At 40.8% G+C, this 26,541-nt stretch overlaps 2 protein-coding genes across 15 annotated transcripts in view; one reads left to right on the forward strand and one right to left on the reverse strand.

The window, feature by feature from the left end:
• Positions 1 to 26,541, forward strand: part of LOC309619760 (uncharacterized protein) — a 140,456-nt gene that overhangs the window by 15,075 nt on the left and 98,840 nt on the right. For 10 of the 11 annotated variants that reach the window (XM_082375433.1, XM_082375424.1, XM_082375432.1 and 7 more), the window contains exon 2: positions 13,228 to 13,355. In XM_082375433.1, coding sequence (XP_082231559.1) covers positions 13,228 to 13,234 — 7 coding nt within the window. In that variant the 3' untranslated portion in view covers positions 13,235 to 13,355. Of the gene's footprint in view, positions 1 to 13,227; positions 13,356 to 13,451; positions 13,523 to 26,541 lie in introns of all 11 variants that reach the window. The other variant, XM_082375425.1, reaches the window with a different exon arrangement.
• Positions 19,683 to 26,541, reverse strand: part of LOC309619720 (coagulation factor XI) — a 43,348-nt gene continuing 36,489 nt past the window's right edge. For all 4 annotated transcript variants that reach the window (XM_082375267.1, XM_082375268.1, XM_082375269.1 and 1 more), the window contains 5 exons: positions 25,497 to 25,665; positions 24,123 to 24,298; positions 23,447 to 23,542; positions 22,743 to 22,882; positions 19,683 to 22,469 (listed from right to left, as the gene is read on the reverse strand). In XM_082375267.1, the coding sequence (XP_082231393.1) occupies positions 22,308 to 22,469; positions 22,743 to 22,882; positions 23,447 to 23,542; positions 24,123 to 24,298; positions 25,497 to 25,665 (743 nt within the window). In that variant the 3' untranslated portion in view covers positions 19,683 to 22,307. The remainder of the gene's footprint in view (positions 22,470 to 22,742; positions 22,883 to 23,446; positions 23,543 to 24,122; positions 24,299 to 25,496; positions 25,666 to 26,541) is intronic.

The following is a 26,541-nucleotide window of genomic DNA, read 5'->3' on the forward strand; positions in this document are numbered from 1 at the left end:
AACCCTGATGGCATCTTGATTTTGGAATTCTAGCCCCCAGAACTGTGACAAACAAATTTCTGTTGTTTAAGCCACCCAGCCTGTGGTATTCTATTATGGCAGTCCTAACATATTAATACAGTAATTATTTTAAAATTGAAAAAGAATTAGTAAAATGAAATGCTGATGTTTTCCACCGGCTATTTTTATGCAAAAGAATGAACTAATGAATAAATGGACTGATAACCAGGTAGGTTCCTCAGACCAGAAATAGCAAAGTAATGGGATGATCCACAAAAAGATGGAGCTTTGAAAGAAGTAAGTGGGTTGCTGCTGACTGCTGGAAAGGTTATAACAATGCAAGAAGACAGAGGCTGCGTTCAAGTTACAGTGTAGAACGGTGTTTTGTAGATTATGTTTCGCAAGCCTACCACAGGGGAGTAAAGCCAGTTTACATGTATTAATAGGACTGATGTGTTTGCTCTCTCTCTATGTCATTATTTTAAGTTATACTTACTGTATGAATTATGTTATGTTTATAATGTGTCTTTCACCATACCGTCTATCTTCTTGGCTCGTTTTGGGGGGATAGTGGGAAAGGTGGCTATTCATTTATTTATCCAGTAAGTGGACAAACATGCTTTCGTTATATTTTTAAATAATATTTTTTTAAATAAAAAATGAATCAATCAATTAAACAGTAACGTAGACATTTTCTCTTGGTGGACAGTTCCGTAAATGTTAACACATGCATTGATTTGTATAACACCCACCACAGTCAAGATGCATAACAGTTCCACCAGCCCCAAACACTCCCTGTGCTAACCCTTTATATTTAAATTCTCACCTCATCCATAACCTCTGGCAACCACTCCTTTGCTCATATTTTTTAAAAAATAAAATTATACTTGGGTTTTGTATTTCTATGGGATTCTAGAAAGGTTTGCTTTTTTTTTTCCTGGTGGTAACTTTCACATTAATATCTCTTATAAATCCCTTAGTTTCCTTTATCCTGACTTAAGAGTTTACTATTTGGTTCACTAGCTTCTATTATCTGTTCTCCATGCAGCAGTCAATGAGTTCAGTCTATTTTCTCCCTCCTTCTCTCATTTTAAAGTGGAATAGTTTTCACTTTCTTGGAGTGTTTGACATCTGCACACTATTCTTCCATCTTTATCCTAATCCTGTTTTAATCTTAGATTTACATGTAAATATACTTAATGCTTAGTACTTTGTTCAAAGTTCCGCCTATAACCACATGTTCTGATGAAGCTTGTCTTGTAGTTGATTCCTCAGAAAAAAATTATGGTTGCAATATTCCAGATGCATATGTATGTTTTAAACTATTTTCCAAAGCCTTGGAAGTTGGAAGAAAAAAAAACTTCACTGGATAGAAAGTAATTGAGTCATACTTTCTTTCCTTGAGTTTCTTGAAAATGTTATTTCAGTGTTCTTTTGCTTTGTATATGCTATGGAGAAATCTGATGTGAATCAAGATTTCTTCCCGTTGTAAATGGCTTTGTTTTTGTGTTTGTTTTTTAGAGGCACAGAAATATGTTTTTCTTGATCTATAAACATTAGTAGTTTTACTGGCATATGTTTTAAGGTTGAGAATTATGGGTCCTTTTTTGCCCAGATCCTAGTGGACTCTTTAAATGAGTATATATTCAGTAAGATGAAATTGCCATTGGTAAAGGTAAATTATTCTTGAATGTTGGCAACTTAACGTGGTTCAACTTCATAGATTTTGGTCTTGTTTTTACTTCAGGAACATTTATTTTGAATTATTACTTAAATTTTAAGGTTCAGATCTTGATTGGGTTGAATCTCAAAAACAATGAAGTCTTTTCCTAGCTTTCTTCTGATGTAGTCGTAATGATGGCAACTTGACCAGCTTGTTGACTTGGCTGTGAGCGACTTTCATAACAATCAAGTGACAGGACTGCCCATTTCCCTCACTCCCAAAGGCCAATGGATTGTTACGCAGAGGGTGCAGAATTCACTTAGAATTTAGGTCAAGTTCAGACTGTATTTGAGTTGCACTTTAATAAACCAGGACTATCAATACATCTCTATAAATAGATACTGTTTGGGGCCTCACTGGTGAGTCCTATGATACCAAGGGTTAAAAAAAAAAAAAAAGGCAGTTAACATCTTAGAACATTTAGTTTGAAATTATGTACCCTTGACCTTCCCAAAGAATCTGTCTACATGTAAATACTATGGTGTTTTTGCCTGTCAAAGCTTTGAGGAAGCAGTTTACATCTCTTAGCAATCCAAATACCTCTGAAGTTTACGGATTTCTTTTTCTCAACAAACCTAAGAGTCCTTTTTAATTAATGCAAGTGTGCAGAGAAAGAGTGTCAGAATAGTTGGTACAGGTAATGCCCTGAAAGACGTGAATCACTGCCCGAGGCAAAAACCTGAAAGCATAGCGCTCCCTGCCGTGAAACAACTGAGGTGCAGGAGGCCTTCATAGGACAATCGACCTCGCCTCTGCCATCACCTGGGTTTGTGCATGGCTTCATCAGCGCTTCCTGGTAACAATATGAAATATGAAGTGTCAAGCTCAGCACGTACAGAAGGTGACCTGGACTACAGCCTGGCTGGATGAGGGATCAATGACTTGCAGGTTCCCAGGCAAGATAATAAAGAGAAGTGAGACAGATGCAAGCAAAACGGGCAGGAGAAATGAGGGTACCAAGAGTGAGTAGCCAACAGCAGGGCACAGCTGCAGAAGGTTGTAGAACTAGCGCGCTAGAACCTGACCTGGGAGGTGCTGCCTGGAGTGACCATGATCTCTTTACAGAAAAGGCTGATTAACTCCTAATCCTTCCCTGTCCTCAGTGAAATGTGTGACGGGGGCCAGCTACATCCCAGGACCTAGGCTTGCCCTGGAAACGCCATGAAGAGCAAAATCCACACAGTCTCCTGCTTTGTGAAGCTTGGAGTCCGGGACATGAGACAAACATTAACCGTACAGATATGCATAACCTATATATGTCTTTTTAACATCACATTTTTGGAGGGGAATTCCAGCTTTTAAATTTTTTTCCCCCTTTTACTCAAAACAAAATAGAAGAAATGATACAGGATTAAACCTGCAAAAGTATTTAATTGGTAGAACACGTATACAACAAAAAAGTCTGGATAGGAAGGTAAGCTTATTTGCAGGAAGGTAGTTTGTAGTTTTTATATGAGACATTAAAAAAATCAAACATATGCTACATGGGTGCCACTGTTTACAGCAGTATTGAAGGAGAGAAAACAACACTTATTTAGAGACAGATAGACCACAACGTCTAGTTTTTACAGCATCAGTGCAGTGAGTTCACAAAACTATATTCCATGTAGGTAAACAGAGTTTAAGAATTGTTCCCAAATATGTTGCATTTTCGGCCCTCAGAGGTTCATTCCCACATATTTCAACTACTCTAAATTTCTAGCTACTGAAAGGGAGGATGATTCTATTCTTTCCAAGGAGTTACAGAATCTCTGTAGAGCAGAGGCCAACGGTCACCGCCGCAAGTCCGCTCTCACCAATAGCCCTTGCATTTTTCAGAGAAATATCTAGGAAAAAAGTCAGACTCCACCCTAGTCATCATTACCTTCTATGCCAAATATCTATGTGTGACATATATCGCTATGTGACACATGTACATATGAAATGTGATGAAAAGAGGTGCACAGAAGTGGTACATCCCCAAGAAAGCATACACCAGGGATTATCATGTACTCTGAATAGTGAGAACAGGCTTCCTGGGGAAGTAACAGTTGAGCTACAGCTAGAAAGAAGACCAGATTCCTGGGAGAGATGGTAAAGGGCTGTGGAGAGAGGTGACAGAAGGTGGTGGATGCTGAGAACAGAAGGCAAGGGATGGGGGCACGTGATATGAGAGGAGGCTGAAGGGACCATCAGAGGCCAGATGATGTTAGGCTCCAGAGGCTACAGGAGGGATTGGGATCTTTCTCCTAAAAGCACTGAGGACCATTTAAAGTGTTTTAAGCAAGGTGATTACATATTCAGGTTTTCTTTATGAAAAGACCATTCTGGAATGATTAAACACGCTTAGCAACCGGAAGGTTTCCCACATACAAATACAGTATGGGAAACAAGTTTGTCCCAGGAGAACAGCGCCCCCTAGGATGACGCAGTTTGGGGAGCCACGTGTGTTAGCTGCGGCAGTACAGCGAAAACGTAGGGAAATGTTTAAGGCCAGAACAAGGCTTTTTAATAATGTTTTATTTTCATCCGTCCAATAGGGATTAGCACTTGGCAGGCATCCTGCACCAGAGCTAATCCCTCCCTGGTTCTGTTTACTGAGACAGAAGCTGAGCTGAACCCCCAACTGAGTATGACTAATTACCTATATTATATAAAGAAGCTTTTTGTTACAGAAAAACAAAACATGACAATAGTTGGTAGAATGTGTGCTCAATGTGCCTGCAACTGGGAAGCCATCGCGTCTCTTCGTAAAGTTGTTTGGATTTTTCTTTTTGGTCACCGGTGCACAAAGCCTTTTTGTTTATTTCCATGTCAACAATTGCTTCAGAAAGTCCCCTCATCCTGCAGTGGTCAAAATTATACCCACTCGGGGTGGGGGAATTCCATTTTCATAGAGGCCTTTTACGAGCATGAGTGGTTTTATGTAGGATATTTCAGAAGTGTAAAAAACCACACACTACTCCCATAGAGTTTATACAATAAAACATTGCCTAATTCACGCCTGTGTCTGTCCCGATACAACATATTAACATTATTAGAGTAAAGCCTCAATAAAAGGAAAACTAATTGTTACAGTGTATAGAGGAGTGGGGATACCGCTTTGATTATGGAATATCATTTGTCTAGCACTACATACAGTCCAAAAAGCCTTTGTGCAGCCAGGAAGTCCTTCAGGAGAAGAATGGATAAACTGTAGTACACGCAGACAATGGAATATTATTCAGCACCAAAAAGAAATGAGCTACGAAACCATGAAAAGACATGCAGGAAACTAAAAGGCATGTTACTAAGTAAAGAAAGCCAATCTGAACTGGCGATATACTGTACGATTCCAACAATGTGACATTCTGGAAAAGGCAAAACTGTGGAGTCAGTAAACAGTTCAGTGGTTGCCGAGGGTAGGAGGTGGAGGGAGGGATGAATAGGCAGAGCACAGAAGATTCTTAGGGCCGTGAAAACACTCTGTATGATACCATAATGGTGGATACATGTCCTTATACATTTGTCCAAACCTAAAGAACGTACAACACCAAGAGTGAACCCTAACGTAAACTGTGGACTCTGGGTGCTTATGATGCATCAGTGCAGGTTCATCCATTAAAACACATGTACCACTTTGGTGGGGGGTTGTTGACAATGGGGGAGGCGGTGCATATGCGGGGGCAGGTGGGTACACAGGAAATCACTGCATCTTCCCCTCAGTTTTGCAGTGAACCTAAAATTGCTCTGAAAATTGTCTCAATAGAAGTTTTTAGGGACTTCCTTGGTGGCGCAGTGGATAAGACTCTGAGCTCCCAATGCAGGGGGCCGGGGTTTGATCCCTGGTCAGGGAACTAGATCCCACATGCATGCCGCAGTTAAGAGTTTGCACGCCACAACTAAGGAGCCCTCGAGCCGCAACTAAGATCTGGCACAACCTAAATAAATAAATATTTTTAAAAGGTTTTTATGAGGAATAACACACAAAGAAGATGTTTATATGAGCTATCATGTTTGGCTAGTTTCAATACAATGCTATCTAAAAGATACAGCCAGTTGTATATTTGTACCTTCTGCTAAAACAATATTTGAATGCCTCCAAGGCTATAAGCTTGCATGACTAGGACAAAAATAAAACCTATTGAGAAATGAAGAATCTAGAGGATGAGTTGGTTGTGGAGGAAACATTATGATTTCTACTTAGAAGCACTCTCAGAAAAACACCCAGAACTCCTTCTGCTAAAATAATGCTGAATATTATTAATGACACGTTATAGTGGTATTAAAATACAGTTTTTGCTATACTTTTCCTCTACGCTGAGAGATATGGATAAGGATTTTGAGATACACCTCTATTTTTGACTTAACTGCACTCCGTGTATCCACACTAGCACACCAATGTAAGGTAGGATAAAACACAGGTTTGCATGGGATGCTATGCTGGTAGTTATTAATAGAATTCTACCTATACAGAAATAGTAGTAAAATAGTAATAGGTTCTGTGTCAATTACTCAAGTATTTTTGGAGTAGATGATAAGATTATGTTGAAAAGTAAATTGTAAGTTTCTTTGCTGAAGTTGCCGTGAATTTTTTCCTTTGCGTGTCCTTATATATAAAATGCTCACGTGTGAAGCATGCCAGGATCTAAGCAGACAGGGAGGAGACCGAAGCTAAGCAAGGAGCCTGGGAAGCACAACCTAATCCAATTCATGTCCCCCCAAATATAGCAGCCAAGTAACTCATTGTACAAAAGGCAAGCTTAGCCCTGGTGGAGGCTGTTTCTGAGACCTAAGGATGTCCAGCTGTTAAGTAAGGCAGCGATAGAGAAGAAAGCTACTATGTCAGCTCATACTAAAAAACCAAGCGAGCACTGACATCATTTTGACTATTAACTCCATGGCAGAAATACAACCCGTGGGGGAGGGAGGAGGTATGGTATTGGTGGGACAGGTATAAAGGAAGCAGGGTCTGCTACGGGAGCTTAAGGCAGATGAATAGAGATTTGGGGCAGAGTTCAAGCCAAAGTTGGCAGGAAGGGTACTGAAATCTTAGGTGGAGGAAATTGAGGCCTAATATCACTGCGATGAACTGGCCCAAGTGGTCCTCCCATTGTTAACAATAACCATAAAAATAATAACAGCTACCACCTAGTGGACGCTTGGTGTGTCCGGGCACATTATGTATATCATCTCATTTGGATTCAATTTTTACAACAACCCAATGTGGTAGTTACTAGTGTCTCCACTCTTAGAGATGAGGAAAGTGAAATATTGAAAGATTTGATAAGTTGGACGAAGTCACACCAGCAGAGGTGGGATTGGAGCGCAGGCTTTCTTTCTGACTGTCCACACCCGTGCTCTTGGCTGCTACCAGATTCCACTAGGGGTTAAATCCTCTGACCAACTCTGTCCTGCTTAGAATTTGATGAGAATTAGATGATCTGAATCAACTGCTGGGGTTGTTGGAGATTTTATTGAAGGACTCTGGAACTCTCTTTTTTCCATACCACCCAACTATAGAGCATTACACTCAGTCAGTGAATATTCATTGTTCATTTTGGATTGTTTGAAATCCAAGTTAGGAAGATTAAGGATAAAAATGATAAGAGCAACAACAAAACCTTCTCCTTTACTACCCCAGGATGAAGACTTATGCTTCTTGGGAGAAAGATGTTTTCTTCTCTATCGAGGCAGGATGCAATATGTATCTTCTCATAAATCATGATTCTCTGGGACCTGCCTGTACTCGCCATCTGCACAATTTTGAACAGTTGGCCAATTATGTCAATTGACCCAACTTAATAAATGTACATATAACTTGAGTTAGACATCCAGTGGCTAGCCAAATGAACTAATGCAGTATGTCTTTTCCGAGATTCTCTATTCCCATGTGTATCTGGCATATAGTAAGCTCTCAGTAAAAGTTGGCTGCTCTTATGTGTGTTACTATTATTATGTACAAAGTAATCGATGTTACAGCTGCAAGGGTTTTAGATTGAGAACCCTCTACTAAAATGTTTCTGTATTTCTAGTGGCTATTAAACAGGACATCATTAGAGACTTTGGAGAAGATTAGGTAATGAGCCTCTCAATTCGAGACAACTCAGCTGTGCCTTTTCTTCTCTTAATGGCAGATCTTACTCTCCAAGGCACTATTTAAACTATTAAAATAACTGATGAGATCATTACTGTTGTCAGAAAAGTTCAGCCTGAGCAGCTATTTTTACTAGTAAATGTAAAGTATTTGTTCCAGTAGAACTTCTTACACGCTTAATAACACTACAGAAGAAGCAGGTAACAGCAGAGCAGAGACGCAGCTCCAGAACTTCTGGGTCCAAACAACAGTAAGAGTATATTAACCTAATGTTAGATTTTTTTCAGTCTGAGGTGTGGTTAGAGTCATTCCTTTGTGTGAAGACAATTTCAGGTTGAATTTCTCTATGATTTTTAAATCAAATGAACACAAAGGCCTTAACTGTCAATCAGACTCACACAAAATACATTTCATACCCAGCACAGACCGTTATTGATGATTAGTAAAATATATAATAAAAGTAATAGTATGTGCAACATTGGTGCCCAGGAGTGCCCAAACCCATGACATAGAGCTTCCCGAGTCCCCATTTCTGCCAGGATGAAGTTTGGTGTCTGAGAGAGAAATCTGTGGGGAATAGGTAATACAAAGCTGCCACTGCGTTTAGGGGTCTCTCAGCTTGTTTATCTTCCATATCATGTAGCTTTTTCTGGTGGGTGACGGGAACTCTCAGAAAAAATGTTCGAGAGCAATGCTCAAGGGCAGGTCCACGTAAACAAGGGCGAGCAGAGGAAAGATGGGAGCATAATCACAAATAATAGCATCGCTGCTCATTCCAAGGTCAAGGCTGTGACATGCAGACTTCACTGGAGTTCAATAACCATTTATGAGGTTATTCTTTCAGCAAAAGTGAGTACATTAATAAGAAAAACGAGGAATCACATGACTTTATATGGTGCCTAAATGCATTAAGCACTCCCACAAGCCTCACTGTCGGGCTGAAATAGCCTCATTTCACCACTTCCCCGATTCGTAGATGTGTGGGAAACCAGAGAGGGTAGCAGCAGTGTCAAGGGATGCCTTCATCAATGCCTACCTCAGATAAGCATACCCTCTAAATAGAAAAGAAGGCCCTTCAGCCAGCTTCCATCAGGATCAACATTCCTAAATTATTTTTGGCAGCAATTGGGAGCCATGAATGGTGCTAAGTGGCCTCCTAAGAGTCAACCTTGAGATGTTTGCTTTTGGCAGAATGTCAGACTAGATATTCTGAGGGGCCCTTTCACTGGAAAACACCTACGTCCTGCATTAAACATCTTTCAGAGCTGTAAGTACTAAGTTTTATTCACAGAAAAGCAAAGTCCCTCTAAGGTACAGCAATCAGGACCAGAAAAGTGAGTGGTACCCCAGGACTACACTCCCCTCCCACCCCCGCCTCCATGAAGCTGAAGTGGTTCTAAGTCAGAAGTGCTCCCTGGCTCTTGGCAAAAGAAAATGCATTTCCTCTCTAGAGAAAAACATTGCAACCACTCAGGCTTTTCAAATATTAAATTAAATGAAATATTTTTGCATTAAAATGATTGAATCTGTAATCAAAATTTTTTTGCACAGAGAAATTAACAGGCCCAGATGGCTTTACAAGTAAAATCTTCCACAAAAGCCCAGATGCTCAGAAATACATCTAGCGAGAGATGTTTAAAAATAGTATGGAGAACACTAAAACACTGTGCTGAAAGACAATAATAAAGACAAAAGCAACGAAGAAATTCTATGCTCCTGGGTAGGAAAACTCAATATCATCAAGCTCCAAGCAGTATACTCAATAGTATTCACTCTTCAAATTAATCTAGATTCAACCCAATTCCAGTCAAACCCCTATAGTTTCTGTTTTTTCTTTCTCTTCTTTTTTTTGAGAAACTTGACAATGTGGTTCTAAAATTAACATGGAGTAGCAAACACATAAGAATAGACAAGATGCTGAAGAAAGAGAATTTGAGAAATCATTTTCTACCAGAGAGGAAGACATATTGCAAAGCAATGGTCAATTAAGAAAATTCCGTGCTGACACTAAAATCAACAAATTGAGAAGAGGAACACAATAAAGAACCGAGAACTAGACTAACACATACATGAAAAACCGAAATAAGAAAGCAGTGGTGGCGTTGCAGGTAACTGAAGAAAGGATCAAGTTTTCAAAATAGCCCTGGGACAGTTGGTTAACCATGCGGGGAAAATTGACCCCCTTCTACACACCACACCCCAAAATAAGTTCCTGATGGATGAAAGACTTAAATGCAATACAAAAAAACTTCAGATCTTTTAGAAGAAAATTAGGAAAATCATTTTATAAACTTAATAGTGAAGAAGGGCTTTCAATAAGACCTAAAACTACTACTAATAAAAGACTGATGACTATAATTATATCAAATTTTTTACTTAAAGTACATCAGAAGACTTTATAAAGAACATTAAAAGGACAACCCATTGGGAATTCCCTGGCTGTCCAGTGGTTAGGACTCACTTTCACTGCCATGAACGCGAGTGGCACAGGTTCAATCCCTGGTTGGGGAACTGAGACCCCACAAGCTGCGCAATACGGCCAAAAAATTAAATAAAATGAAAAAGGACAACTCATAAGCTGGGAGAAGATACATGCAATACGTATAACTGAGAAAAGAATCTTATTTAAGACTGCTACCTATCAAAAAGAAAAACCCCCGAACAAGAAGAATAACAGGCAAAAGACATGAAGAGTTATTTCAAAGAGAAGGAAGCCAAATTACAAATAACTACAAAATATTTACCCTCACTAACTTTTCAGGAAATACATCTTGAGATCTCAACGAAGCACAATTTTATAAACATTAGTTTGGAAAAATAAAGATCTGATTATTCAAATTGTTATAGCAACTTATATAATAAATTATTATAACAACCAATATGGCAGTATCTCATAAATTTGAATACTTGCCTAGTAGACTAGCATAAAAGTGTCATGATATCATTGTTCACAATAGAAATTGTCAATAACCGGATATCCACTGATAAAAAAATGAATAAATGTATTTTGCCTGGTAGAACATGATTTGGCAGAAAATCAGTTAGCTCCTGTTACATGAAATAACGTGAAAAAATCTTGGAAATATAATATTGAATGAAATGGCAATTTTCTGAAAACTGCATACAGTCTAGGAAAAAAATTTTATGTAACTTAAAAACAAACAAGATTAAATATCATTTTGTGACTAAATTTTTTTTTAAGTTTTTAAAAGAGGTAATGCTTAGCATTATCTTGGGGGAAGAGGAAGTAATAAAATGAAGAAAATTCACACAGGTTGATTAAAGGTATTTGGGGGAGGAGAGGAGTTCACAGGTGTTCCTTTTGTTATTATGCTTCATTGTAGGTAACATATAGTTTTTGTCTTCAGCAAACATTATACAATATCTTTGAAGAGTTAGTATTAAGACATTATTTCTTCAGCTAAACAAAGACACTGAAGCAAGTGTTTTTATTAAGTATTTACTGTAACATAGAAGGAACAGCAAATGTGAGCGACGTCTGCACAGAGTAACAGCTAGAAATGCTCTCCCATAAAAAGGTGATGATTCTGGAGCTTTGAGGAGATGCTCCAAAAAGAAAGAACAAAGTTCTCTTTGTTCTAATGTAAGTGTGTGGTCTTTAGGATTTTGAAAATCTTACCATAACTGGCGATCACAATGGCAGCATGTATAATAAAATGAGCTCCAAACTGAAGTTTAGATCCATTGTTTAAACTCAGCTTTATCACTAATTAGCTTTGTGATTATGGGGAAATCACTTAATCTCTTGAGCCTCATATTCTGCATCTGTAAAATGTAGTTGATTTATGAGCGTTGATGTTTTCCCTAACTACTCTCTTAGGAACTTTCAAGGATATAATACAGTGTTCTTAACAATAATCACTATGCTGTGAATTAGGTCCCCAGAACTCATTCATCTTATAACTGGAAGTTTGTACCCTTTGACCAGCAACTCCTCATTTCCCCCACTTGCTGGCAACCACCATTCTGCTCTCTGTGTCTGTCAGTTTGGCTTTTTGATTTCACATGTAATTGAGATCATTCAGTAATTGTGCTTCTTTGACTTATTTCACTTACGGCAATACTTTCAAAGTTCATCCAAGTTTCCACAAATTATAGGATTTTCTTTTTTATGACTAAATAATATTCCATTATATGTATTTATGCATTATATATATATATTATACATAATATATATAATGGCAGGACATCTCACTGCAGTGCTGAAGCCTTGGGTGCAGTGGAGGGACCACCAGGCCCTGCCACTAGCTGACCCTGGAAGCTTTCTGGATTTGTTTTCTTACAAGTATTGATTATTCTTGGTTTGAAACTTATTTCCAAAGTGCCCCAGCGGTTTCTCAGTCTCTGTTCCAGGGACACGGGTGGTGCTGGGGCTCCTGTCCCGGCTTATCAATTCCATATTCATCTCATTTTTTAAAAAATTTATTTATTTATTCATTTATTTTTTATTTTTGGCTGCATTGGGTCTTCGTTGCTGCGCATGGGCTTTCTCTAGAGACTTGAGGACACGGGGATGGGGAAGGGTAAGCTGGGACGAAATGAGAGAGTGGCATGGACATATATACACTACCAAATGTAAAATAGATAGCTAGTGGGAAGCAGCTGCATAGCACAGGGAGCTCAGCTTGGTGCTTTGTGACCACCTAGAGGGGTGGGTTAGGGAGGGTGGGAGGGAGGCTCAAGAGGGAGGGGATATGGGGACATGTATACGCATATGGCTGAGTCACTTTGTTAAACAGCAGAAACTAACACAACGTTGTAAAGCAATTATACTCCAATAAAGATGTTTAAAAAAAAAGAAGTTGGCATTATTTTAAAATTCATTAATTAGTTATATTTTAGATTCACTCATTGTTTTTGAAAGAAAAAAATTAAAATATCTGAACTATAATATCATTTTAATAAGTTCTCCCAATGAAACATCATTTAACATGTCCCATTCATATAATTAACAACTGCGTTTTAAAAGTTTCTTTCGCAATCTCTTACACTCAGCAATAAAATATGACAGTTATAGGCCTCAAAATCTGTTGTAATGATTATTCTTGGAGGAACTGGCTAGTTGGCAACACAGTTCATTTTGTTAGTTTGTTGCTAAGAGTCGAATATTTTTGGCATTTGCATCTTTGAGTCCTCTGCTTTGTGGCTACTGTTGCCTGGGTAACTTTAGAAGGCAGATCTTGAGCTGAAATTCACTCTGAAATAATACTTTTATGTAAAAGTTTGCTGTGTACTCTAACAGAGACTATACTCTCTTCCTTAGATAAACAGTTTAATGGCTATGTTGGAATAAAATATGACTTCCTAAGGCCTCATTTCCCCCCGAAGTATGTGGCGCTCAAATAAATATCTGCCCAACAGGCACCTCTTAGCAGAGGGCCACCATCTGGACTCACTTTACGAAGGACCTATCTTTTTTCTTCCACAGATGGTGATTCTAGTTTAATGGTGTGGTGGCCGAACTGGGGAGGCGTTTCGAGCCCATCTCTGCGATGTCCAGGCACAGCTTGGGGGTAGAAGTTTCTAAAGAGCTTCGTGGGAGCCAGATAAAGACGGGTAGGTGGTACCTGTAACTTTTCATGGGCTCTGCACCACTTGCCCTTGACAGTACTTAAGTATCTCTGGTTAGTAGGAATAACAATTTTTTTATAGGGTGCTCGAACTAACACTGGATTCCAGTAATTTTTGAAAACTCGAGGGCTACAAATTGAAGACACGCTAAAGTAGGACTGCGAGGGGAATGACATTTAAGGCTTCAAGAAATTTCTCAATTCTAGACTCTGGAGTCTAGAATTAGTCTTCCGTTCACAGACTAACTGCTGCGCCCTCTGGTGGGCACACGTGGAAGCTCTGACGATTTCACACTGTGCCCTTTCTAAGACTTGCACCTACATCGCTCTTCCCTAGATTTTCTTCCCACCAGTTTTTAAATTTTTTTTGAAGTCACTAGCCAGCTGGGCGACTTACTAGACACTGTCCACAAGTCAGGGCAGATTTGTAGCCCAGGCCTTTTCTCTGTCTACACATAGTGGACAAACCCAAATACTGATGGACATTCTGTCCCTAAGAGGGTTTCTTTGTCAAAGTCGCGAAATAGTATAAGCTTCAGCCCCAAGCCAGCTGGTCTCTGCAAGCTGGGGGGCCAGGGAAACACACAGCCAGAAGGGAAACCTTGAGGAGGAACTTGACTCACGGAGTCTTGGAGTGATTGTATCTCCATCCACTTCCAAACGTGGGACGTGTGTGTGTGTGTGTGTGTGTGTTGAGGGGAGGTGTATTTTTCTTCTTCTTTTTTCCTATCACCAAGCCCTCAGAACTCAAAGGTTTTTGCTTGTTTGTTTTAAATATTGCAATGTGATCTTTACAATACTCTGAGTAATTAAGGGAGGGGATTCTGTTCACATGTGGAGCAAAGCAAGGGTGGGGAAGGGACTGGAAATGACCAGACGGTTGCGGGGTGGTAGAAAGGGCTACAACAGCTGAAGGGAAGCCACAGAGAGGTGGCAAGAAGTCGTGAGCCTTGTGACTCAGCAAGGTGGCAAGTGACAGCGGGGATGGCTTGGTGGAAGACAGGTGAGCACTCCCTCTGCAGTCCTAGAGGTCTTTGGGAGCACACCTTGGTACCCAGGACCCACTGCTGAGGATGCCTGTAGTTAGTCACTAAGGGGAAGTGAAGTCCCCAAAGCGGGGGGGAGTCTGGAGCACACGGTTTAAAGGACAAACTACTGTCTAGGGACTCGATATTTACAACAATTATATTTGAAAAGTCAAGCGAATTTGAATTGAAGCAGTTGATTTGATCTAATGTTTTCAGATACTATATATACATAGAATTTGTTTACTTATAAATTAAATGCATTCTGTCCAGATGCTATGGTTTAAAATGTGGCAAAAGGAGGTATTAAAGTGCCATCTAGAGGGAAAGTGGAGAATTGAGCAGAAAATACTTGCAAAACTTTTTGTCTTTTCTTTCTTTTTTTTTTCCCCTGTAAAAGCAACAACATGATATTATGTTTTAATGGTAATAATAATACCTTATCTTGCATGGTGGTACAAGGAGTAAAGCACACAGCAGCACTCCACAAGAGGGACATATTATAATATTCTTGGTTTCTTTTAATTAACTTATTTATTTATTTTTGGCTGCATTGGGTCTTCCTTGCTGCGCGCGGGCTTTCTCTAGTTGCTGCGAGCGGGGGCTACTCTTTGTTGTGGTGCTCGGGCTTCTCATTGTGGTGGTTTCTCTTGTTGCAGAGCACGGGCTCTAGGCACGCGGGCTTCAGTAGTTGTGGCATGTGGGCTCAGTAGTTGTGGCTTGCGGGCTTAGTTGCTCCGCGGCATGTGGGATCTTCCCGGACCAGGGCTGGAACCCATGTCCCCTGCATTGACAGGCAGATTCTTAACCACTGCGCCACCAGGGAAGTCCCATATTGTAATATTCTTACTTGCATTCTTTTCTTATTCTTGTTAGTCAAAATGGTGTTACTATATTTATTAACAATACTAATCGCTGATTGGTTGGCCCACTGAATTTTAAGTCTAGGATATCCACTTAACGAGCTGTTCACTTTTTTTTTTTTGATTTCCTCTTTGACTTCGTCAGTGATCTCTTGGTTATTTAGTAGTGTATTGTTTAGTCTCCATGTGTTTGTACTTTTTACAATTTTTTTTCCTGTAATTGATATCTAGTCTCATAGTGTTGTGGTTGGAAAAGATATTTGATACGATTTCAAGTTTCTTAAATTTACCAAGGCTTGATTTGTGACCCAAGATATGATCTATCCTGGAGAATGTTCCATGAGCACTTGAGAACAAAGTGTATTCTGTTGTTTTCGGATGGAATGTCCTATAAATATCAATTAAGTCCATCTTGTTTAATGTATCATTTAAAGCTTGTGTTTCCTTATTTACTTTCATTTTGGATGATTTGTCCACGGTGAAAGTGGGGTGTTAAAGTCCCCTACTATGATTGTGTTACTGTCGATTTCCCCTTTTATGGCTGTTAGCATTTGCCTTATGTATTGAGGTGCTCCTATGTTGGGTGCATAAATATTTACAATTGTTATATCTTATTCTTGGATTGATCCCTCGATCATTATGTAGTGTCCTTCTTTGTCTCTTGTAATAGTCTTTATTTTAAAGTCTATTTTGTCTGATATGAGAATTGCTACTCCAGCTTTCTTTTGATTTCCATTTGCATGGAATATCTTTTTCCATCCCCTCACTTTCAGTCTGTATGTGTCCCTAGTTCTGAAGACAGCATATATATGGGTCTTGTTTTTGTCTCCACTCAGCCAGTCTATGTCTTTTGGTTGGAGCATTTAATCCATTTACATTTAAGGTAGTTATCAATATGTATGTTCTTATTACCATTTTCTTAATTGTTTTGGGTTTGTTTTTGTACGTCTTTTCCTTCTCTGTGTTTCCTGCCTAGAGAAGTTCCTTTAGCATTTGTTGTAAAGCTGGTTTGATGGTGCTGAATTCTCTTAGCTTTTGCTTGTCTGTAAAGGTTTGAATTTCTCCGTGGAATCTGAATGAGATCCTTGCTGGGTAGAGTACTCTTGGTTGTAGGTTTTTCCCTTTCATCACTTTAAATATGTCCTGCCACTCCCTTCTGGCTTGCAGAGTTTCTGCTGAAAGATCAGCTGTTAACCTTATGGGAATTCCCTTGTATGTTATTTGTTGTTTTTCCCTTGCTGCTTTTAATATTTTTTCTTTGTATTTAATTTTTTATAGTTTAATTAATATGTGTCTTGGCATGTTTCTCCTTGGATTTATCCTGTGTAGGACTCTCTGTGCTTCCTGGACTTGATTGACTATTTCCTTTCCCATATTAGGGAAGTTTTCAACTATAATCTCTTCAAATATTTTCTCAGTCCCTTTTTTATCTCTTCCTCTTCCAGGACACCTATAATTCGAATGTTGTTGCATTTAATGTTGTCCCAGAGGTCTCTGAGACTGTCCTCAATTCTTTTCATTCTTTTTTCTTTATTCTGCTTTGCAGTAGTTATTTCCACTATTTTATCTTCCAGGTCACTTATCCGTTCTTCTGCCTCAGTTATTCTGCTATTGATTTCTTCTAGAGAACTTTTAATTTAATTTACTGTGTTGTTCATCATTGTTTGTTTGCTCTTTTGTCCTTCTAGGTCCTTGTTAAAAGTTTCTTGTATTTTCTCCATTCTATTTCCAAGATTTTGGATCATCTTTACTATCATTACTCTGAATTCCTTTTCAGGTAGACTGCCTATTTCCTCTTCATTTGTTTCGTCTGGTCGGTTTTTACCTTGCTCCTTCATCTTTTGTGTATTTCTCTGTCTTCTCGTTTTGCTTAACTTACTGTGTTTGGGGTCTCCTTTTTGCAGGCTTCAGGTTCGTAGTTCCCATTGTTTTTGGTGTCTGCCCATAGTGGGTAAGGTTGCTTCAGTGGGCTGTGTAAGCCTCCTGGTGGAGGGGACTGGTGCCTGTGTTCTGGTGGATGAGGCTGGATCTTGTCTTTCTGGTGGGCAGGACCGTGTCTGGTGGTGTGTTTTGGGGGTGTCTGTGAACTTATTATGATTTTAGGCAGCCTCTCTGCTAATGGGTGGGGTTGTGTCCTGTCTTGCTAGTTGTTTCACATAGGGTGTCCTGCACTGTAGCTTGCTGGTCATTGAGTGGAGCTGGGTCTTAGCGTTGAGATGGAGATCTCTGAGAGAGCTTTCACCATTTGATATTATGTGGAGCCAGGAGGTCTGTGGTGGACCAATGTCCTGAACTCAGCTCTTCCACCTCAGAGGCTCAGACCTGACTCCTGGCCGGAGCACCAAGACCCTGTCAGCCACACGGCTCAGAAGAAAAGGGAGAAAAAAAGAAAGAGAGAAAGAAAGAAAGAAAGAGGGGGGGTGGAGAGAGAGAGAGAGATAGAAGGATAGAAGTTATTAAAATAAAAAAGTTTTAAATTATTATTAAAAAGAAAAAAATAATAAAAAAAGAAAAAACAAAAAAGCAAGCAAGAAAGAAGAGAGCAATCAAACCAAAAAACTAATCCATCAATGATAACAAGTGTTAAAAACTATACTAAAAAAAAAAAAAAAGGACAGACAGAACCCTAGGACAAATGGTAAAAGCAAAGCTATACAGACAAAATCACACAAAGAAGCATAAATATACACACTCACAAAAAGAGTAAAAGGAAAAAATATATTTCTCTATATATAAAAAAGAGGAAGAGCGCCAAATCAATAAACAAATCTACCAATGATAATAAACTCTAAATACTAAACTAAGATAAACATAAAACCAGAAACAAATTAGATGCAGAAAGCAAACCCCAAGTCTACAGTTGCTCCCAAAATCCACCTCCTCAATTTGGGATGGTTCGTTGTCTATTCAGGTATTCCACAGATGCAGGTACATCAAGTTGTTTGTGGAGTTTTAATCCGCTGCTTCTGAGGCTGCTGGGAGGGATTTCCCTTTCTCTTCTTTGTTCAAACAGCTCCCAGGGTTCAGCTTTGGATTTGGACCCGCCTCTGCGTGTAGGTCACCTGAGGGCGTCTGTTCTTCGCACAGACAGGACGGGGTTAAAGGAGCAGCTGCTTCGGGGGCTCTGGCTCACTCAGGCCGGGGGGAGGGAGCGGTACGGAGGAGGCGGGGCGAGCCTGCGGCGGCCGAGGCCGGCGTGACGTTGCACCAGCCTGAGGCGTGCAGTGCGTTCTCCCGGGGAAGTTGTCCCTGGATCGCGGGACCCTGGCAGTGGCGGGCTGCACCGGCTCCCGGGAGGGGCGGTGTGGAGAGTGACCTGGGCTCGCACACAGGCTTCTTGGTGGCGGCAGCAGCAGCCTTAGCGTCTCATGCCCGTCTCTGGGGTCCGCGCTGGTAGCCGTGGCTCGCGCCCGTCTCTGGAGCTCGTTTAGGCGGCGCTCTGAATCCCCTCTCCTCGCGCACCAGGAAACAAAGAGGCAAGAAAAAGTCTCTTGCCTCTTCGGCAGCTCCAGACCTTTTCCCGGACTCCCTCCCAGCTAGCCGTGGTGCGCTAACCCCTTCAGGCCGTGTTCACGCCACCAACCCCAGTCCTCTCCTTGCCATCCGACCGAAGCCCGAGCCTCAGCTCCCAGCCCCCGCCCACCCCGGCGGGGGAGCAGACAAGCCTCTCGGGCTGGTGAGTGCTACTCAGCACCGATCCTCCGTGCGGGAATCTCTCCGCTTTGCCCTCCGCACCCCTGTGGCTGCGCTCTCCTCCGTGGCTCTGAAGCTTCCCCCCTCTGCCACCCGCAGTCTCCGCCCGCGAAGGGGCTTCCTAGTGTGTGGAAACCTTTCCTCCTTCACAGCTCCCTCCCACTGGTGCAGGTCCCGTCCCTATTCTTTGTCTCTGTTTTTTCTTTTTTCTTTTGCCCTACCCAGGTACAGGGGGAGTTTCTTGCCTTTTCGGAGGTCTGAGGTCTTCTGCCAGTGTTCAGTAGGTGTTCTGTAGGAGTTGTTCCACGTGTAGATGTATTTCTGATGTATTTGTGGGGAGGAAGATGATCTCCGCGTCTTACTCCTCCGCCATCTTGAAGGTCCCCCTGTATCCTTTGTTAAGGTACCTTCCCAACCAAGGTCACGAGTGCCACTTGACTGTTTATTTCACAATGTCCGAGCATTGACACAAATCCTCACAGGATATGGAAATTTCTGCCTGGGTACAGCACAGTGTCCTTTGAAAGTTTCTTGGAGTTACAAGGTGTGCACACGTTCCCCGGGGGTGTTGGGTGCAGTGGGGAAGCTGCCTCAGTGGATAAAAGATAAATGTTGACACCTCTTTAGAAAGAGCAAGTAAAACAAACACATACATGCACAATCATAATCTCCACCTGGGAATCCCACCACATACTACTACATTTATAATAAAATTGTCTGATGCTCAAGGGCAAAAGAGAGACAACTGTTTATTGAATACCTGTTTTGTGCCAGTTGCTGCAGGGGGTATTTTGAATATAGTCTCTTCTCGGAAAGTCTGAACTAAATGGATAATGACAATAATTTCTATACTTCATGCAGCACATTCTTTTACACAGTGGGGTGAGCACTTAATCCGGTATGACTGGGGTCCTTATGAGAAGAGGCGGAGAGACACAGGGGACAAGGCCATGTAAAGACAGAGGCAGAGATCAGAGCGGTGCTGTCCCAAGCCAAGGAAGGCCTAGGGCTACCAGAGCTGGAAGAGGCCAGGAAGGACCCTCCCCTGAGGGCCTCAGAGGGGGCACCTGGGTTTCAGGCTTCTAGCCTTCAGAACTGTGAAAGAAAGAATTTCTGTTGTTTTAAAGCATTCAGTTAGTGGCAATTTGTTACTGAAACCCTAGGAAATTAAAACTATATCTGAAGATGAGGGCTCATCAAGAGAGGCAGTGAGGCTGAGTGTGTGTTAAGTATTGTGGTTACCGGAAATATTCCTTTTCATTCTCTCTGTCTCTCTCCCCAACTCTTCTCCCCCCGCCCCCCGGACAGACAGACAGACAGACAGACACACACGCACACACACACACACACACACACACACACGCACGCACATTCCTAATTGAAAAGTTGCTCAGAAGAGTTAGTTTCAGTTTGTCGATGGCTTTGGGAAGGACAGAAGGAAAGAGAGAAGCTTGCCCCGCTCTGATGAATGAGCACCGCATACATACCCCGTGAGGGAAATGGGTTGGATGTAGGGAGAGGCCCCCAGAGAAGCCTTCCTCAGGGTACCCGGTGGCCTCAGAACGTCTCATGGAGAGGCAGGCTAAGAGAGGAAACCATTGCCTCAGCACGGGACCACCATTCACTGCTGCTGGAGCCTCAGGGCAGTAGGTAAATTCTCTAAGTGTGAATTTTGAAGACATTAACCAGAATGTAGAAAATTCTCTCACGCAAGGACAGGGAAAGGCCCATTCTGACCCAGGTTGATGGAGGATGTGGGAAAAGCCCATGAGAAAGGAATATTAGAGGACAAGGCAGGACCCACAAGGTGAAGGGAGAAGTGGGTCTGAACAGGACCAGTTGGGGACATGCCTCTTCATCAGAATGGATCAAAGTTTCCCTGAGTCTTTGATGAGGTAGGACAGTAGCTAAGGCCTTAATGCCATTCCAATTTTTTGATTTTGGGGGTTTTGTTTGTTTGTTTGCTTGCTTTTGTTTTTATTGTTTCTTCCTCAGACAAATTCCTTTTTATCCCAGTCTTTGAACCTTCCCTAAACTCTCTTTTTCCTTAACTTCTCATAGAACCCTGTGCCTCCCTCTCATTTCCATTTAGAATTATATGATATATTTTATACATGTGTAATTATTTTATTTTTGTGGCTCCTGCTAGCTAGACCGGAAGCTTCAAGAAGGTAGGGATCTATTTATTGGCTCACTGCTGTATCCCACCAGCTCAGTCTGTTCAAGAAATACTGCACATATTGGATTGAATATTGACATAAGTTGTTGACACGGATTGAAAACTGGTGTAGACAGCGAAAATTCTAGATTATTAAACTATATCAGCAACAATAACCAGGTAAATATTTGCACTATATAACAAGGTAAATATTTACAGGGAACACCCCAGTACTGAGAATACAGGGAGCCACTTTCAAGATGCTGAAGACGTTACTGTAACCATCCATTTATTCCCAAATCGTTTTCCCCGTAGTATGGATGTAATTTATTTTGATTTCTGTCCAATACATTTATCATCTATAAATGTAGATTTGTAAACCCACACTCACAGAGGCAGCTTATCTTAGGAGGTCTTTGGCTTACCCCCTCATCTTCATCAGCCCTCCCCTACCCAAAACTATGCAAATAAATATGAAATCCACGCACAAATAGTTTTCTAGGCAAGAACACCTTTAAGATTCGTCCCCTAAGGTCCCACGTCCAGGTGAATTGCTGCTTTTAATCCTTTCCCATACAGAAATTCTGGAACCCACATTCACACTCACTCATAGCTTGTCTCTACCCAAACTAATTTTAAAAATATTTAAAAATGACATGACAAGAATTCTTGATTATTCTGAAAACCTGCCATCAAATTCAGTCAAGTTCTTTCTTTACAAAAGAGATGTGTGCATGTACGCAGAGCCCAGAGTCTTGCGATTTGATGGTGACTGCCCTTGTTTCCATTTTCTCCAGTTCCCATTTTTCATTTAACAGATCTTTTTACAGTGGTTTCTTTGAGGAGTTCTATCCGATCCTTTGGTGCCACTACTTGATTCTTTTCTGGTCTATCTGGGTATGTTTTCATCTTCAAATATCTTAATCTTATAGTATTCCTTTGGCTCAGGAACGGTGTAACTAACAAGCAAGAGACTGGGTGCTGATCACCCTCTGATGACAGCGGAACTGGGAGTTTTGCGAATGACAGTTTTGGCGTGTTCTTACCAATACCAAACCCCTTCAATCTGTGACAGTCTCAGAATTGTAGCCTGTGGAGGAAAATGATGGTGCAGTGTCTTCTTCGGTGAAATCCAAACCCTCTTCCAGGGAATAATCTGGCTTACCCTTCAGGGAGTCAAATGGCATCTGGGGACTCTTTCAAGCTGCTTGCGTTTTCTCCAAAATCCAGTCCACGTACTCGACCACGTTGGTGTAAACACCTGGCCGCTCCCTTTGGCCGCAGCCTTCGCCCCAGCTCGTGATGCCTACCAAATGCCAGACCTCGTTGTGCTTACAAGACAGGGGGCCCCCCGAATCTCCCTGTGACAAATGGAGAAAAGAAAAGGCACGCAGATCAGGTCAGACACTTCTCATCTTAAATACATTTTCATCCGAGTGATTTCACCTAAAATTCTGTCTTGGCCCTTTAGTAAACTTCAAAGAACCGGATTTCTTGTTTTTCCCTCAGTCTATCAGATTTCAGGGTAAGGAAAACAAATCCACTGTGTTCCCCGCTCACTGGCAGAAAACTGCTTTAAGAATGCACCAAACATTCGAACGTGAGCGCGTTCCGTCGGCTGAGAGCGCGGTTACCTTGCAGGCGTCCTTGCCACCTTCGGTGTAGCCCGCACAGACCAGCTTATTAGTTATTTTATGCCCTCTGTATCCTGCCTGGCATTCTTCATTTGTCACCAAGGGTACCCGGGCTTTCTGGAGAGTATTTAGTATTTTGTCTGAAAAAAATTTTTAGTTTGTTAATAGAACAACCACATATATATAATAGATATACAAATTTAAATATAAGTATATGTATTTAAAATCAAAACCATACCTATCTAAAAATCTAGAAGGAAAAAAATATTAGGTTTACTTCATGGACCTTTTATAATTACAGGGTACAGAGAAGGTGTTATTCTCACTATTGTGAGTACCATTTTGTTAATGTTAATTAAGTCCAAAATTAATTATGGCTCTAACTGGAATTGCTTCCCAGAGAAAATAATTGGATAACAGGCTAAGACATTTACTGAAAAGTGCTAAGTTTCGAATTAAACTGCATTAAAAATAATGTCTTTAAAGAGATTGTCATATTTAAAATTTCCAGTCAAACAGATGAGGTGTCACCTTCACTTGAGTGATTTTTGTCTTTCCATCTTTATTAATATGCTTTCTGCAATTGAATAATGTTATTATTTTACTCTCATTTTAGCTGTATGAATTGATAGAGCGGAAAAGCTTATTACTAAATTGTGTTATGTATCTTGAGCTGGAGCACACAGAGAAACATCATTTCTTACCTCTTAATTTTTGGTACCCCCATCCAGTCACCCAGCACTCAGTATATGTCACATTTCTATCTCCTTTGGAAGGTAGGCAGATGGGTCGTTGAGAATCTAAATTTTAAAAATCACAGTTTAATTATCAGAAACAAAATACATCTTCTTTCCCAGGAAAAACTTCCTTCATGTTTTATTATTTAGTGTGTTCCCTATTTATTATATTCATTTTTTTTTGCCTCCTTGTCATACATTTTCATCCCTCGTGTTCAGCGTTATCTGTCACACATCCCAGGATGAGGGAACGAGAGAGCCAAGCCACAGCCCTCTCCACTAACTCTGTCACTCTCGCGAGGTCTGTGACCCTGTAGAAATTGCTTCATCATTCTGACCCACAATCCTTTCTTCCTTAAAAAGCAGATAAAAATCATCTTTAATATTCCAGTATATTATGAAGTTATGTCATTCTGTGCATCTGAAGAAGCCTGGGGACAACTTACCATTTCACCCACACCCCAAAATAAGATGCAGTCGTCAGGAAAGCACATCCGTCTTAAGACTAGCTTGGCATCCCCCTCCCCCTTTCATGATAATAACACATGGAGAGATTGCCAGGGTCTGGCCATGAATCTGGGAGTGTGAACCATCGTCTCCATGTAATCACTGTAGACAACTTTCTGTTTAAAATTTTCCATACCTGTGTAATTCATTGTCGTTTCCAGTTTCAACAAGGCAATATCATATCCACTTTCTGCCATTTCATATTGATCATGAATTATTATTTCTTGAACCCCAAAGAAAGATGTATCCTCTTTTATTTCTGCTTGGTTTAAAATGCCACTATAGACACGCAAAGCTTTAGGTGACTCTACCCTAAGGAGTAAGCAATCGAGGAAAAGAAAATTCCTTTACCGAATAATTCCCAAGCATTTGAGGTACAGTGCTATTTAACTGACTGTTACTAACTAGGTAATATTTTCTGCCAACGGTGGGCTTTTAAGTGGAAAGAAGTGATTTTATGCTAAAGTTTTTCAGTCACATAGTCCTCCTATATGGAATGTCCTGGGCTATCATTTGCCTTATGTTAAACACACAAAAATCAATGAATACTTTTTCTGCCCTTCAACACACACACACACATAAAAAAGTTCTGGGTTTTAGTTTCATTGCTGGGGTCGTTGGCTGTGACCCTGAGAAATTCTCTTGGACTTTCTGGTACTCCATTTTCCCATATGTAAAGGGTAAAAGAGACTATTGACCTCAAATGAATCTTTGAGTAATAATATGAGTAAGTTGCATACTGATAAAATAAACCTACTAACAAAAACACAAAACTATGTCTGGAAACAACCCAGAAGATACTGAAGTGCAAAGAGGAAGTTTGGCCAACTAAAATTCCCCGGGTTACATATACTCTGAACGCTCTCCCGATGGAGCTTTTAAGTTTACCAGTATTGAAATTGACTTAAGTAGGGAATCCAATTTGATGATGTATAATAAACTCTTCCTTATGGGTCTGGAAACACAGTGGGAGAGAAAGAGAGAGAGATGGAGGGAGAACGAGAGAGGAGAGAGAGAGAAAGAAGCAGAGGAAGAATAGGAAGGAGGAGAAGAAGAAGAAGAAGAAGGAAGGGGGAGGAGGAGGACAAGGGAGGAGGAGGAGAAGGAGGAGGGGGAGGGGCAGGGAGAGGGAGAAGAAGAGGGGGAATAAATGGGAAATTAGATTCAGGGAGCAGGAAATTCTCTTCAAGTTTAGTTCTGGACCCAGTGCCCAGACAGTGCACAGAAGATGATACGCTCTCAATAGGAAATAACCAGAACTGCCCTGGGGATGTGTATACATTTAACTGGAAAAGTGGAATATTATGAAGTCAAACAGCCATGTTCCTGCACCTGTTCTGATGCTGGTAGATCATGAGTGGCTCTTCCTTTTTGCTTTTTACCACTAAAGACAGAAAATTAATTTAGCAAATAGGATAATTTACATCTTTAAAATTGTACTAAAATACTAGGGATAGATTTCATATATGTGTGAGTATGGTGAACGAGTGAAAACAGCAGTGGTACTGACTCGCTGAAACAATGAGCAGCTGTTAATATCCACTGGTTTCCGATGATGGAGCCTCCACACAGGTGTCTCTGGGTGGGAGATGTGATGTGCAAAGTTATCTGCCACGGCCACTCTCCAAGAACAGACTTGGTTCCTCCCACAATTCTGGGCTTGATTTTCGTTGTACACGCTACAGCAGAAGGATTGCAGTGAGTTGGTTCCTAAATCTTCATTTTCCAACAGTAGTTATGTTCCTTCAGGCACACAGGGAAGAAAACCTTCCCTGGATTCAATAATTTACCATGACCTTGACTTGAAGACACTTTAGAATCAAGTTGGCAAAGCACAACATGCACATAAAAACTGAATGAGTGAGTCACCTTGTAATCGCATGCCCCCAAGTAATGCCTCATCTGGGGCGGCAAGGCAGTCTTACCCTCCATCAAACGCTAACCTCAATGGTTCTCTTAAAGCAATGGTTGTCAAGTGTGGCCCCCGACCAATGGCATCACCTGAGAATTTGTTAGAAATGCAAATTCGTGAGCGCCACCTCAGACCTAGTGAATCAGAAACTCTGACAGTGGACCCTAGTCATCTGAGTTTTAATCAGCCTCACTAATGTTTAAGAACTGCTGTTACAAAGAGTTCAGCACCTTCTACTCAGTCTGTGGCCTTTGTCCGATTCCTCCGCATCCCCTTCCGTTCCAGCTGCCCTTTGGTCCAAGTCACTCCTGCTCCACCCACATCCAAACCTGGCTGCCCTTCTGTTTGTGAACTGCTTCTGCCCTTTGGTCTTGTTGACAGACTGGGGTTTTCTGCTCAACCTTTGATGTTTCCAAGGACTTTGATTCAAACTCACCCTTCTGTTTTCTTTCTTGTCTTAGAAAATTAATAGATCAGTAACTAAAATATATTAAGAACAACTAAATCAAGACCTTATTAAGATGAGTTATAGGTCTTGGTGTTCGTTCTATTTGGTTTCTCAGTTCAAAAAAATGGTTTAAATATTTGTTTTTAGCCTTAACATTTTGTGTTAAGAGATGTTTCTTTGAATGCCAATTGCTCT

This window comes from Balaenoptera borealis (assembly GCF_965194805.1).
Source record: "Balaenoptera borealis genome assembly, chromosome: 21".
NCBI classification, from domain to species: Eukaryota; Metazoa; Chordata; class Mammalia; order Artiodactyla; family Balaenopteridae; genus Balaenoptera; species Balaenoptera borealis.